Source organism: Lycorma delicatula, chromosome 11 (genome assembly GCF_047948215.1).
Source record: "Lycorma delicatula isolate Av1 chromosome 11, ASM4794821v1, whole genome shotgun sequence".
In the NCBI taxonomy this organism is placed as follows: Eukaryota; Metazoa; Arthropoda; class Insecta; order Hemiptera; family Fulgoridae; genus Lycorma; species Lycorma delicatula.
The window spans coordinates 72752646-72767473 of record NC_134465.1 but is presented as its reverse complement, the minus strand read 5'-3'; the positions used below and the strand labels follow the sequence as shown (position 1 = coordinate 72767473).

General features: G+C 29.2%; 1 protein-coding gene and 2 long non-coding RNA genes across 12 annotated transcripts in view; 2 read left to right on the top strand and 1 right to left on the bottom strand.

The window, feature by feature from the left end:
• Positions 1 to 1568, top strand: part of LOC142332381 (enkurin-like) — a 31311-nt gene extending 29743 nt beyond the window's left edge. For both annotated transcript variants that reach the window (XM_075378802.1, XM_075378803.1), the window contains exon 5: positions 1045 to 1568. In XM_075378802.1, coding sequence (XP_075234917.1) covers positions 1045 to 1320 — 276 coding nt within the window. In that variant the 3' untranslated portion in view covers positions 1321 to 1568. The remainder of the gene's footprint in view (positions 1 to 1044) is intronic.
• Positions 1 to 14828, bottom strand: part of LOC142332387 (uncharacterized) — a 68064-nt gene that overhangs the window by 15290 nt on the left and 37946 nt on the right. The window lies entirely within an intron of this gene.
• LOC142332385 (uncharacterized) overlaps positions 9302 to 14828 on the top strand; it is an 85922-nt gene continuing 80395 nt past the window's right edge. For 2 of the 8 annotated variants that reach the window (XR_012758285.1, XR_012758283.1), the window contains exon 1: positions 9304 to 9566. This is a non-coding gene — a long non-coding RNA (uncharacterized LOC142332385). Of the gene's footprint in view, positions 9567 to 14828 lie in introns of all 8 variants that reach the window. The other 6 variants (XR_012758286.1, XR_012758287.1, XR_012758284.1 and 3 more) reach the window with 4 other exon arrangements.

The window sequence follows — 14828 nt, the reverse complement described above, 5'->3', positions numbered from 1 at the left end:
TGTCTTTAACAAAACCACCAAATTGTCACAATTGTCTAAATTTAGTCACTGACCTCAATACTGATGTATTTTTAGGAATTGGTCTGTCTCAGTACTACTTACAGCAAAAAAGATTCTTGCACTCCAGTCATTGATCGTGTATTCAAGTATGGTTGTAATAAAAACACATTCCTTCCGTGAAAACACCATCTTCTCATTAAAAGTATTCTGATCGCTTTAAGGCTACCAGAAGTAGTCTTCTCCCGTGGGTGTGATACTCAGATGTCAGATGAGTTCATTCCAGTAAAATGAAGGGGAAGTCAATTCAAATTTTGTAGAAGGCCAGTTAATGAGTTGCCTTTTATATAGGACACCCTGTACTTAAATAGCTTTTATGTTTTATATTATTGAGGTTGTAGACTCTTGAAATAAAACTTCCATAAAAACAGGTAAAAAATGTACAGTATACTTTAATGCATAATTTGTTATAATTCCTGTAGATTTGTTTTTAAATAGGTTGAAACTCATAAAAATAACACATAAAAGAACAGTATAACATGATATAAAACTATTTCTTTTTTAAATTGTTTGTAAGTTATAACTTCCAAAGATGAGCTTATTTTGTAAAATAGATATCATATTAGAGTCTAAAATGATTATTGATATCTGTAGCATGTAAAATACTATTTTATTTTAATTTTAGAAATTACTAATAAACATTTAGTTGGGTTTATTAGAATAAAATATGGATTATGATTGATTCAAATAATTGGTGATTAATAAAACAGTTTAGAAATTTTATGCCATTTTCTCATGTCCTTCCCATATAATTTTTTTAACGCTTTTGATAATTATTAATTCTTAGAAGTAAGTTACAGCTAGTTTACTGTTACTAAATTTATCTGTATACAAAGGGAAATAATTAATAGTTCATGATGTTTTCATTTTGTAGCTTGACTTTAAAAACATTTAATTTTTTATTGTGATTCAAATAGAAGTTTTATTTTTAAAAAATCAGTATTATGTACAGAAGTTGTTTAAAGTAATTTTTTTTTTGTGTAATAGGGTTTACATAAGAATTGGCGTGATCTACAAAAGGAATTTCAGTTATTACCTATGGTAACTGACACAATACCAAAAATTAAACGTAAAACTCAGCTGGAAAAAGAATTGAAAGAACTTGAAAAAGATATTGAAATAGTCGAAAGAAATCCGTTAATATATGTAAATGAAAATAGAAAACTGAATCAATATTGTAATGATTATAATTGGGATGGTGATGTACAGAAGGAAATGAATAAAAAAATTGTGCAGTGTTCTTGTAGGAAACAATCTGTGTGATTTGCATCTTTATTATTGAATAATTATAAAAAATTGTTTAACAATGATTAATTAATGTCGTGTGTATTTTGATGTACAACTTTTAATGCCACTCTGCAATAACTAGATGGCAGTGTTAGCATTGTGTTGTTCTAAGCACTCTTGTCTTTTTTTAATTGTACTGATTGTATTTTTAATTATTTATAATAAATGTGAAGTTCTATTTTAATTAATTTTCACTTTTTTTTAATAAAAATTGTATGCTACAATTTTGTATATTGTTTTGAAAACTTTTTATCTACATTTTACTTTATCCCAAATTAGTACAAAAAAAAAAGTAATTTTATTTTCAAAAATAAGATTGAATCAGTGTGATTTCATTATAGTTTGTCATACATAAAAATAAACTGCCTTTACAATAAGAGGAACTTATCGCCGTTTCATTATGGTCTTGCTCTACATGCATTATTAATAGAAAGGATATTTGTTCCTGGTTCGTGTAAAGGATTAAGTAATTGTTGTTATCTACTAATAAGTAGTCATTGAAAAAATATTAACACATTAAGGAACAGAAGAAAACTGTTCTTATGATAGAAAAAAGTTAAAAACATATAAACAAATACATATGTAGAAAATCGCTCATGAGTTTGGAGTAGGACAGAGCATTGTTTGTGATTAAAAAAGAAGAGAACTGAAAAAGTGGTATTCTATAAATTGTTTGTATTCTGAAATACAAATACAAAAAAGGGGTTTTATAAAAAGTTAGTGAAGCATTATTTATGTGGCTGGTACAGAAAAGGACCTCTCTCTTTTTCTGTTTAGCATCTGGAATCATCATAAGGTATTACTTCAGAGGATGATATGTATGAATGTAAATGAAATGGTGTAGTCATATACAAATTAGTCACCGGGTTGGTCTAGTGGTGAACGCGTCTTCCCAAATCAGCTGATTTGGAAGTCGAGAGTTCCAGCGTTCAAGTCCTAGTAAAGCCAGTTATTTTTACACGGATTTGAATACTAGATCGTGGATACCGGTGTTCTTTGGTGGTTGGGTTTCAATTAACCACACATCTCAGAAATGGTCGAACTGAGAATGTACAAGACTACACTTCATTCAGACTCATACACATCATCCTCATTCATACCGGAGGCTAAACAGGAAAAAGAAAGTCATATACAAATTTCAAGGTCAACCATTCCTGAGATGAGTGGTTAAATGAAACCCAACCACCAAAGAACACCGGTATCCACTATATAGTACTCAAATCTATATAAAAGTAACTGGCTTTACTAAGATTTGAACCTTACAAATCTCAAATTTAAAATCGGGTGATTTGCGATGATGAGTTCACCACTAGGCCAACCCAGTAGGTTGCAGAAAAGAGCCTGATTTGTATTAATTACTTTAAGAAAAAACATTCTATTTTTATGAAGAACTCTCTATTTTATGATAATGGTGAGAATAATTAAGTAAATTAGCATTAACTATTTAATTCTATAGTTGCCTGTAGTATGCCTGCACACAGTTTTTTCAGTTGTAAGAGATATTACATTACATAATTTTATTTTATTTTTGTGTAGTATATAATAAAATTGTTTTTCATAAACTTGCGATGAATGTAAAAATATACAGCAGTTACTTCAATAAAACCTATGTTATCCAAATTATTGTCACTCAATTAATTTGGATAACTACTATAATGGTAAAAGTATTGGTAATAACCAAATTTCCATGAATCTATGCATTTTCAGGATCATTAATAAAAAAATTGTGCTCAAAAATGTTTTGATTGATTTCTGCTTCCTTTTTTTTGTAATTGATCAACTTAGAATGTACTATCAAGATGACAGTCCATTTATACAAAATACATGTACAAAATAAATGTACTTTTAAAAAAATTACTAAAATTGTGTTTGGGTATAAGGCAGTACGTGTTAGAAAGAGAGATACAATATTTTGTAACATCAGAAATAAGGTTTTGGTAGAGTTAGTATTGAACCAAGGAACTTTGTATGTTTTCAAATGTACATTTGAATAATTTAAATTAAGTAAATTATTTCTTTAAACAGATCTTCATGTATAAATTTAATTGTTTGTTAATTGTTTTTACATTGCTTTTTTTATTATTATTTTTGGTAAATAATTTTTTTTTATTTTACTGTTAATAAATAAAGCGTATGGATCTTGGAAAAACATTGCAAGTTTTAAGTTTACTACAAGCAATATTAACAAATGAAAATATTAATATCAAAACAGTACTCATAGTGTGTCCTCTGTCAGTAGTACATAATTGGTATCGTGAATTTGAAAAATAGTTATAAGGCATTGGATCTGGTGAAGACCTTGAAGTTTATCGTTTAGCCAAGTATGCGATTTCATTATTTAAAAATTGTTTTTTTTTTTAATTTATTGTTTGATATGTATAAGTGTAGTATACAGTTTTATGTACTGTTAGAAAATAATTTGGCTGGCTAGAAGGTATAGTGAAGCATGCTAGGTTATAAATCAGCAAAGGTATTGTTTTGTATATTATCTTTATATCATTATGTCAAATAATATTGAAAATTAAGGAAAAAAAAGAGGAGATGCTCTAATATAAATAGTCTATAAAAAACACAAATTATTAGAATATTTATTTCATTTATAAATTGTCTTTTAATTTAGAATCCCAATAAATGTTTTTTTTTTTTGGAAATCAATTTATTTCTGATTCAATTTTATTAATGCATGTTTTAACCCATACAGTGCCAATCTAAATATTGGAACCTACACTAATGTCTACTTATTATTTATACTGAACATATTAAATTTAGATAAACAATGACAGTTGAAATGTAATGTACATTGGAACATAACAGAGAATAAAATTTTGCACAAAGCAACAGGTGCTGCCAACTTTTCCTCTACTACTAACATTCCAAAACTTGTTCATCCATGTCCCCTCTTTTTCTATCAGTTGCCATTGTTATGAAGTCGAGTATGCATGCCTGCTATGTCAGTTCTCTAAAACAAAGTTCAGTGATTGAATATTTAACAATAGAAAAGTGTATACTAGTGATGTTCATCATCGTCTGAAAGCTGTTTATGGTGATAAAACTGTTGATCGAAGTACTATGAGTAGACGGGCAATAAAATTTTGTCCATTAGAAGCGAGTAAACAGAAACAGTGGGCGATCGGTTTCTTTGATTGATAAGAAGCATTTAAAATCGATTCAAAATGACCATTCCATCACACAATGACTCATCATCATCCAGATAGGCATAACAAAAGAAGGAGTTGGATACATTATTTCATAATTGGTTACCGTAAAATCTGTTCATGGTGGGTACCATGCAAATTTAGAAAAAGAACAATGAAATGACTATTGTGACTTAACCTGTAACAACTCCATCTGGGATATAATCAAAGAAAAAACCTCTCATTTGTGGCTATGTTGAAGAGCTGAAAACTGCTGTTAAACTGTTTATATGACATTGATCATTCAAAATCTTAAACATTGAATAGATTGTCTTAACATATTTGGCGACTGACAAAGCTGTGTGCAAACAATGAAGGAGCACATTCAGATGGAATGAATGTAAGTTTTATGTGTAAAAATATTTAATGAAAATTTGTGTTTATTTCTTTATTTGGAAACGGGCTTGTTGCCATAGTGTAATATGAAAAATTACTTCCTGAGTGACAACAAATCAAATGTAACAGTTTAATCTTAATTTCTAATATATAGCACAGAAAATTGTTTGGTATTTTTTTATTATTACTTTATTGTCTGTTATTTACAAATAATTTTAAGATGTGGGAAGTTTTATAGTATGTGTAAGAAAATATAATCATGAAATAAGCTTTTTATTTCCCTGGGTTTATTAACAATTTTGTGTTTGTACAAGATATAGTTTCTCTATAAAAAAAATCTAGCAAGACAAACATTAGTTTTTGATTAAAACTTAGTAGAACATTTTTTTTTTAAAGTTACACTAAGTAATGACAATTTTTTGAAATTTTAAATACAGATGACAAAAAAAACAGGAACTTTTGAAAAATTTTTTAAATATATTTATTGGCAGAAACCTAACCATTATAATAAAAAGTATAATATTTATAAAAATATCAACTTATCAAGATAACATAATCAGTTCTTGAAAATTACATCAGGTAGATTTTCAAAAACTGATATTAGGTATCTTGATAAATTTTTACATACTTTAGCAAAATCTTTCTGCTCGGTGTCTCTCACTTCATCATATAATAACGATTTTCAAAGGTACAAGATAGATAGAAGTATTATCGTTAAACATTGGTTATTCAGTTGGTGAATTAAACACCCCATTCATATTTAAGGAATTGTTATACGCACTTGCCATGCTTTCACACCTTTCTAATTCTTCACTACAACATTTTTTAAATATTTACAATGGTTTATTCTCCGAAAAAGTATACCCGCCCGGCTGGTCAGAAGCATTTACTATACCAGTACTAAAACCTGGTAAAGACAAACCAACCCGTCAAGCTACCGCCCTATTTCTTTAACAAGCGTTTTGTGTAAAATAATGGCGAGAATGGTAAACCGCAGGCTTACATGGTACTTGGAGAGATATGGCTATCTATCTCCAGAACAGTGTGGTTTCCGACAAGGACGATCTTCCATTGACACTGAATGGTCAATGGAAACAGCCATACAAAACGCTTTCTTAAACCCCGAGCACCTCGTCGTCGCTATCTTCTTTGATATAAAAAAGGCGTACGACACGGCCTGGCGACGTGGTATTCTTAACATCCTCAAAGAATGGGGAATCAAGGGCAATATGCTTGCTTTTATCCGTGGATTCTTAAGTCACTGAACGTTTCATGTTCGTGTGGACGATTCGCTCTCAAGTAGTGTCATCTTGGAGACTGAAGTCCCTCAACGTGGTGTATTAATTTTCTGTAGCCATAAACAGTATTACCAATTGTGAGCAGGCTCCTGTCTCATGTTCTCTATTTGTTGATGATTTTGCTATTTACATTGCGAGCCATTCTACACCCACAGCAGAGAGACTACTACAGAACACTACATCTCACCTTGAAATTTGGTCCAGGATTACTGGTTTCACATTTTCATCCAACAAAACAAAATGTGTAGTCTTTTCTCGGCTACGAAACCCTTCTATTCCGCAAGTTTTCTGAACGGAGAGCTTATCTCCTTACGTCAAGTTTTTAGGTTTATTTTTTGATAGCCGTCTTACTTGGGTCAGACATATAAAAGAATTAAAAATAAAATGTTCCAAACTTTTAGATATGATGCGAGTCCTTAGTAACACCAATTGTGGAGCCGATTGGTTATGTATGATATGTTTTTACTATTCCTTTGTTCGTTCCCGTTTAGATTATGGTTGTGTCGCCTACTCTTCAGCTCGTCAATCCGTGCTTAAAATGCTGGACAGTGAACATCATGCTTTCCTTCGGCTTGCCACAGGCGCATTTAGGTCAAGCCCCTGTCTCAAGCTTACTTGTAGACTGTGGTGAACCATCACTTTGGGATAGACGAGACCAGCTTTTATTATATTATTTTGCTCGCCTCAGCGGACAGTCGAATCACCCAGCTTTTGACCCAGTTCTTAAGAATGCTAGTTTGAGAAAGTATGAATACCGTTCATGTTGTACTGCGCCTGTGGGTGTCCGTACACGACGTCTGCTGCAGCGTATGAATGTTGGCACTCCCTCGTTCTTTCCATCATGCCGTGCTCGAATCCCTGTAGAGAATAAACCATGTAAATTTTACGTTTGATCTTACAACAACGTATGATAAACTATCAATGTCACCTATTGTTTTCCAGCAGATGTTTCAGTTTCTCCTCACCAAGTCGAACCCAGACGTGGTGGTATACACTGATGGGTCGAAACATGACGGTAATGTTGGTTGTGCTTTTGTTTTCAATGAACAGACTTATATGTTTGGCCTACTCAGTGTTACGAGTGATAACTTCTTGTTACCAAATCTATTTTGTCTCAAAACAGCAATGATCAGCAGAGAAACTATCTACATACAATAAAAAAGAATTGTCAATTTTTTTTAAATTAATTTGTGAAGAGTAAGAATGAATGTAAAAAATATATAAATTGATAAAATTGAGGTACTACTACTTTATTTTAGGAAATTTGTAAAAGTTAATATTAAAAAATACAATAAATAACAGGTGTTATGAAACGAAAAATATTCAATTTCTATATTTTTATTATTATTTTTATTTATTTTTTCATTATTCAATATAACAGAATGTGGTTAAACTGTATACTTTTATTTAAAAAAAAGTTACACTGTTTTGAATTTCATAGAAATTGCGTATGCTGAAGATGTTTTCAGAGCTGTTTAACAGCTTCCTACAATATTACTGAATTAAATAAAACATGTTTTTTTTGGGGGGGGGGGGTGAAAAGCACTTTTGCGTTATCATCATCTAAGTCAAAATAATAAGAAGAAGCTTCTTCTTAGGTATTAAAATACTTGTAAAGTATTTCTTGTTTTCTCACCAGAGAAAACAATATGTGTAATCTTTTCTCATCTACAAGACCATTTCACTCCACAAGTCCTGCTCAGTGGAGAGCCAACTGCTATCTCTACTGATGTTAAATTTCTAGGGTTACTTTTTGACAGTTGCCTTACATGGACCAAACAGATGTTTAATATTTATTATGAAGAGATAAGCATTAAAAGGCATATAAACTTTCTGGTTTTAGCACTGTTTTATGTTGTCTTAATTTTGCATTTCTAGGTAATTGTTTTTTTGTTGTAAATGTTTTCAGTTAATATATAGGCTTTATTTACTTTTATTATTCTTTCTTCTATAGCTTTCATTTCTAGTCTATTTTCTTCTAATGTTCCACCTAGGTATCTGAATTGATTGACTTTTCTGTTTTTGTTTTCATAAGTTTAGGGTGTGGTTTTATAAATAGTCATACATATTGTATTTTAATAGAAATTTGTAGACCTGTTCTGATGATTATCTTATTTAATATTTCTATTTCTGAATAGAATCTAGATCTCTGATAGTAATACAGATCATCTGTGAAAGTTAACCGTTTATTTCTAAATTTTGTTTTTTGGTATCTAAATCTAGCAGATTTGTTGAAGTTTTTATTTCCCATCTTTTTACAGTTGAATAGAATAGGGAATTTTATTTTGTGTATTTATCCTCTGTTTTATTTTTAATTATTTACTTAATACTTGAATGATAGTATCTGCTTGACAATTGAGTTACCTCCATCTAATGACGCCTTTTCATTTATCATAAATGATCCTTGAGTACTTGAACTTTTTTTTTAACAAGTAATAATGTAGTAGTTATATCTATTCATAATTTACTGATGAGTTACTTTTCAACCTTAATATTTATATTAGATTAATGAATTATTTGTTACAAAAATGTTTACCAAAAACATGTTACTTTGCTAATTGTACTAAAACGTATAAATTTTCATGTTTTAGCGTAAATATTTCAAATTATTTTATAAACTTTTAATTTCATCCTTTGACAGAATGCAATCTAACAAACTATTGTTGAGCAAATTCTCAACTTTTTTATCTCAGTTTTATTTATGTTCTTTTGCGATTATGATTTTTTTCTGTCAATTTTGGATACAATAAACGAGAATTTGAGCAAATACAAATAATGTATGTTCAGAAATGACTATATTTTAAGTAGGTGCATATGAGATGTTTTTCTTTTGATTGTCGTATGAAGTACAGTTAATATAAAAATAAACATAATTCGGTAGTTATCCCGAGATTTGATTTTGACCTGAATAAGTTATATTGTGTCAACCATGGTTTAATTTAAATTTACAATATCAGCAGTATTTCACACTGCTAAATGTTTAATAGCACGGTTACAATTGACGTTTATAAAAAAATAATGAATAGCAGTACTTTTGTTTAATCACGGATATTAAACACAATCTGCTTATCAGATACTGTTGTGAATTTTGGGAGCTACATTTAAATGACAATATCGTATGCTGACACTCTACAGAAGTAATTTAGTTTTCGGTCAAAGAAGCTCTAGCGCTAGTGTTGTCTGAAATGCTCAAAATAAAGGGTCGAGAGATGGCAGGCACACATGTGTTGTTATATTATTGTTAATCAGTAATTATTATTTATTATGGTTTTATTTTAGTTTTAGTGTTAATTTAATAAAATGAAGTATAGTATTATCTACCGGTCTTATTTATTTATTTTTTAAAAACATTCGTTAAACGACTGCATCGATAAGATCAATGGACCCAAATGAGGTACGAAATTTCATCTTGTCATCTTTAATACTTAACTGCAAGGACTATCTGACGATTATTTTTAGCCGACGGCGGTTTATTAATCCGCAATTGTATAAATAGAAATTATGTGATCTAATACTACAAAGTTAGTTTGTTTTGTTTCGTCTTGCATGTCAGATTTCCCCTATCGGTTAAGAAAGGTTAGGGTCACTTGAAGAGTAGGCCGATTTGAGCTAAACTTGAATTTTATATTTAATACGTAAATAAATAAGTGTAGCACGTAATGAGATGTCAATCAGTGTGTGTTTTATTTTGAATTATTGTTTGTTTGTTAGGTCGCTTCAAATTTCATCACTAGATTTTATCCAACTAGGTCAGTAAACTGTCTTAACCTAGCATTATTTAAATGGTCCGTACTATTTCTTGGTTTTAAGCCATTGTTACTAAATTAAATTAATATTCCTTCTATAACCCAATTTATAATTATTGTTAATTATATGATTTGCAATTATAATCTTTCATCCTTAAATCTTTGAAATATATTTGTATGCAGTAACAGAATATTTTATTTTACTGCGCGATTTTAAGCGAATTCAATCTTAAATTATCTTATATCTTATTTGTTATATGTTATGTGACATAATTTGTATTAATAGTTTTGGTCCAAATTTGTTGTAATTTAGGTTAGGAATAAGATTACCACATTGTTAATCGTTGATGAAAATCTGTTCTTTGTTTTAGGGGAAAAATGTTTTAAAAAAAAACATTTAATTAGATCCTTTATTTGTAATTAATTTCAACCAGAATCATACAATTTCTCATGTTTGTCATATGTTTTCACAATTCCTAAAGGACCAATAAAAATGTTTAAAAGAAAAATATTAAACATAATTTTGATTATTTATTGGTTAAACTGTTGTTTACATGTAAATTTTAAATTGAAGTTGTAATGCGTAAATTGTTTTTTTCATAAAAAAATAGTGAACAATTACGGATAGCAATTTAATTTAATACAGACAGGTCTTATTATAGAAAAATGTTTAGATTTGTTTTAATTAGTTAAAAAATGTTATAGAGAAATTAATAAGCAGTATAAAATATTTAAAAGTTAAGATTATATATAATTCTTGGTCATAGACAACCTTCAGTGACTTGTAGGCTGCCTTGTATTACAACTAATTAAGAGAAAATGCTTTTCATGAAGCTAGGAAATATTCTCTTCAGTGGATGCAATTTACATGTGAACTGCATACTAATAAAAAACAACAAAATTGATTTGATAATACATAGAATAATCTCATGTTATTAATCTTGCTTCCAGATTGTCGATTATAAATATGACTGTTCTTATTACATTTTAATACTATACATAGCTTACATTATTATCTGATTTATTTATTTAACATTTTTCTATTGAAAATCAAAGATAATAATCAAAAATTTTGTTTTCTAATCAAATATAATAAAGCTTAGCCATTTTGTGCATTTGTAGTACAATAAACTGACAACCTTTGTTCATTACAATAAACACTGTTTTTACCCAACCACTGTCATAATCAGCAGTTATAAAAGACCTACATTGTCTCTGAATAATTGCCTACGACAAAGAATTGTACTTATAATTTATACAAGAATTATACAGTACTGATCAGTAATTTCTCCTAAATTTTTTATATTGTCAGTCAGTTTCTCTTCAAAAGAGAAACTGACAAATTTTTGTCAGCCAGTTTTTTTAATTAAATTAGAACATTTCAACAGTTTTTTTTGTAATATATCTGTATTAAATTAAATTAGTAAACTAAAAATTGTTCATTATTTTTTTTAATGAAAACAATAAACAATTTACTAATTAAAATTTGAATTTAAAATGTAAACAGCAGTTTACATCTTTTGATGCCCTTGTGTTTGACTACACATTAAATGGATCTACACTAAGGCATAAATAAAAAATCAGTGACTTCGGGACCACTCTATAGTACAATCTCAACCCTGAGGATCTATTAATAACAGGACTGCTCAAGCTCTGGGTCTTCTTATTAGAATGTCCAGGAGAGATATGAGTGTTGAAGCGATGAGAGTGGTTTATGTTGCTCATGTTAGACCAGTTCTGTTGTTTGGGAGTGATGTTTGGTTGTCTTGTCAGCTTGGACCCATCCGGCCTCTCCAGAGCATTCATGGCAGATTTTTGCGTGTTGTTGGGTTTGGCTTTGAATACTGGTCCATACCACTAGGTGCCATGGGGGAGATCCTGGGGTTGGAGCCATTGCTGATGAGGCAGTAGTTGCACGATATGATTCTCCGTAGAGCTTATCAGCAAGGTGGACTGTCCTAAACTGCTTAATATCAGAATTCCATGTCGGACTAGTTCATCAGATCTGTTCAGCATTGTGTGTGTTCTAGTTATGAGCTGCAAACTACTATTCCACGACTTCACAGACTGTGTAACTCGGTCTGTCTGCTCCATGATTTCTTTTGTGGTAGTGGCTATCAGCTGAAAAGAACATTTAAATTTTTGCAGTGTATTACTATGCCCTGTTTTCTTTGTGGATTTGTTTATTTACAACTAATTTATTGTTACTGATTGCATCTTATCTATGTTTTGCTTTTGCTTATCTTATTATTTTTTTTTTGCATTCAAGTCAATCGATTATCATGTCTTTCTTTTTTTGTTTTGAATTGTTGAAATCTATTGCTAACTTCGTTAAGATTATATTGCTGTTATAACCTTGTAGTCATTATATCTTGTTATAGCTTGTAGTTGTTGCTTATAATTGGCTTTTATTATTGTTATTTTGTTACCGGTACTTTTTATATTGTTAGATTGAGCTGATGATCATCCTGTTGTTATTTATTGTATTTGGTCTTCAAAATAAGTAATTGTTACTGGTTTTTTTTTCTATTATTGTGAATTGGCATATGCCGTTGATAAATAAATAAACAGTTTAACTTTCAATAAATAATGCTCAGAGGTAGGTATAAATAATATCCAATTTTTCTTTTAAACTGGTTTATTGGTGCTCGAGGTATTGTAGAAACATATGACAAAACTGCAAAATTATACAATGCTGTGTGAAATTAATTCAATTTTGTATTAATTAGAAATATAAAATGTAATTGTAGTATTTTTTAAAAGAACATTTGGTACTTACATATTAATGCCACTGCAGCTACAGCTTTATTTAAAAACAAAGTAGTGAATCGGATTTCGGTGGAAAATGAACAGTCTCTTTATTAATTTTAATAAATGGTTATTTATATTTTTTTATTTTATAAATATAATTTAACCAAACTTAACCTATGCTCGCTAACCTTGACTAATTAACACCGCAATTGTTTGAGTATTTATTTAATAAATTCAGTAATTATTGCAATTATTTGTTATTTAAATAATCAAAACACTTCTGTTAATTAGTCAAGGTTAGCGAGCGTAGGTTAAGTTTGGTTAAATTATATTTATAAAATAAATAAATATAAATAACCTTAACCATTTATTAAAATTAGTAAAGAGACTGTTTTGAATCTATGTTAAACTCTATATCCGCCCATTTTCCACTGAAATCCGATTGACTAATTTGTTTTTAAATAAAGTTGTAGCTGCAGTGGCGTTAATATATAAGTACCGAACTTTTTCTTTAAAACAAACAAGATATAACAAAAATCATTTACATTTGTGTCTATGTAAAAAACAAATTAAAATTAAAAAATGACAGCCTATAACCTGAGACCTTTTAATTATGAGATTGGAATGCTTACCACCTGGCTTCTACTGCTGCTGTGATAGCAGATATACATATAAGCTGATATTTAAACCGCTCAAAAATCTTTAAATAGTGTTCAGTAGAAATTTGGTCATAGTGGAAGCTACCATATTGAATTTAAAGTAAGGACCACCCCTCTTTTACTACCCAGCAAAAGGACATTGATAAACTTAATTGTAAACTGATCGCCTGCTCTTGTTAGCTTTTTAATGTATAATCCACAGACTATTCAATATTTCCATATTACATAGTTTACATACAGCTGTTAATAGTCTAAAATACCTAGCAATATAAAATACATAAACAATAATTCAAAGAAAATGAATATCGTAGAATTCAAAAAGCTTAGTGCATTATAGTTTTCAGAATAAAACTTTATCACTAATGTCTCAAGTAATATTATATTACTTTGTTCATTGTTTCATATCGATTAAAAGCCTGCTCTGACTGTATACATGTAGATGCGTTATAACATTTCATAGTTTGGTAATCATGAAAGCAAATCACAAATCTACTAGCAATAAAAAATAACGTTAATATTTCAAATTTATATGTTGAAGGACCACATCTTAATTTACCTGAATATTATGGGATTTATAATAAACTCACTAAAACTTTAGTTTTAGTATAGTAATATATTCTTAATGAAGAAATACAATTCTGATCTAATAAAATATTTCAATCGCTTCCTAATACAAGTTGTAACTAACTCAAAACTTCCAAAAAATTTCCGATAACACAGAAGCACCAGTTACTGAAAATTGCTGTAGGTGTGATCTGAAACCACTTTAAAAAAGTTAAAAACATTTGGTCCAGTTTATTGTTTAAAATGTACACTTTTTGTAATAATATTAAGAAATAAATTTTTTACTGTATTAAATGTGTTGTATAATGTCTTAAATAAAAATAATATTTAGTAAAAAAAATTAAAACGTAATGACTGGTATAACATTAGAGCATGTCAACAAAAATATCCATTTTGACGATCCCTGAATCCCCATTTTGACTAGTTTTGGCATGACATATGTATGTATCTTGCATAACTCAAAAATGATTAGCCATAGGATGTTGAAATTTTGGATTTAGGACTGCTATAACATCAAGTTGTGCACCTCCCCTTTTGATTGCAATCGAAAAGTGTCCAAAAAAGCCCAAAATCCAAAAAAATTGGATTTTGTACTTTTTCTTAGCTGCAGTAATAAGCCCACATTCTTTGCAATAATTTATCATAAGTGGTACTTACTTTGATTGGTTCCAGAATTATAACGAAATGAAATTTTAATTAATGAAAAATTTGGATCTTATAAGGGGAAGGCACATCGGTTCGAATCAAACTTCATTCCTTTTTTTTCTTTTTAATTTAATATATTGATTTATTAATCTACGATAAATAATAATAACAATAAAAATAAATTATGATAAAATATCAGAAGTTATTGATGAAATAAAATTTTTTATACTTTTCATTTTAAAAAGATGTGTATATCTAATTTAATATTTGTATAAGGAAGTCATGTGGTGT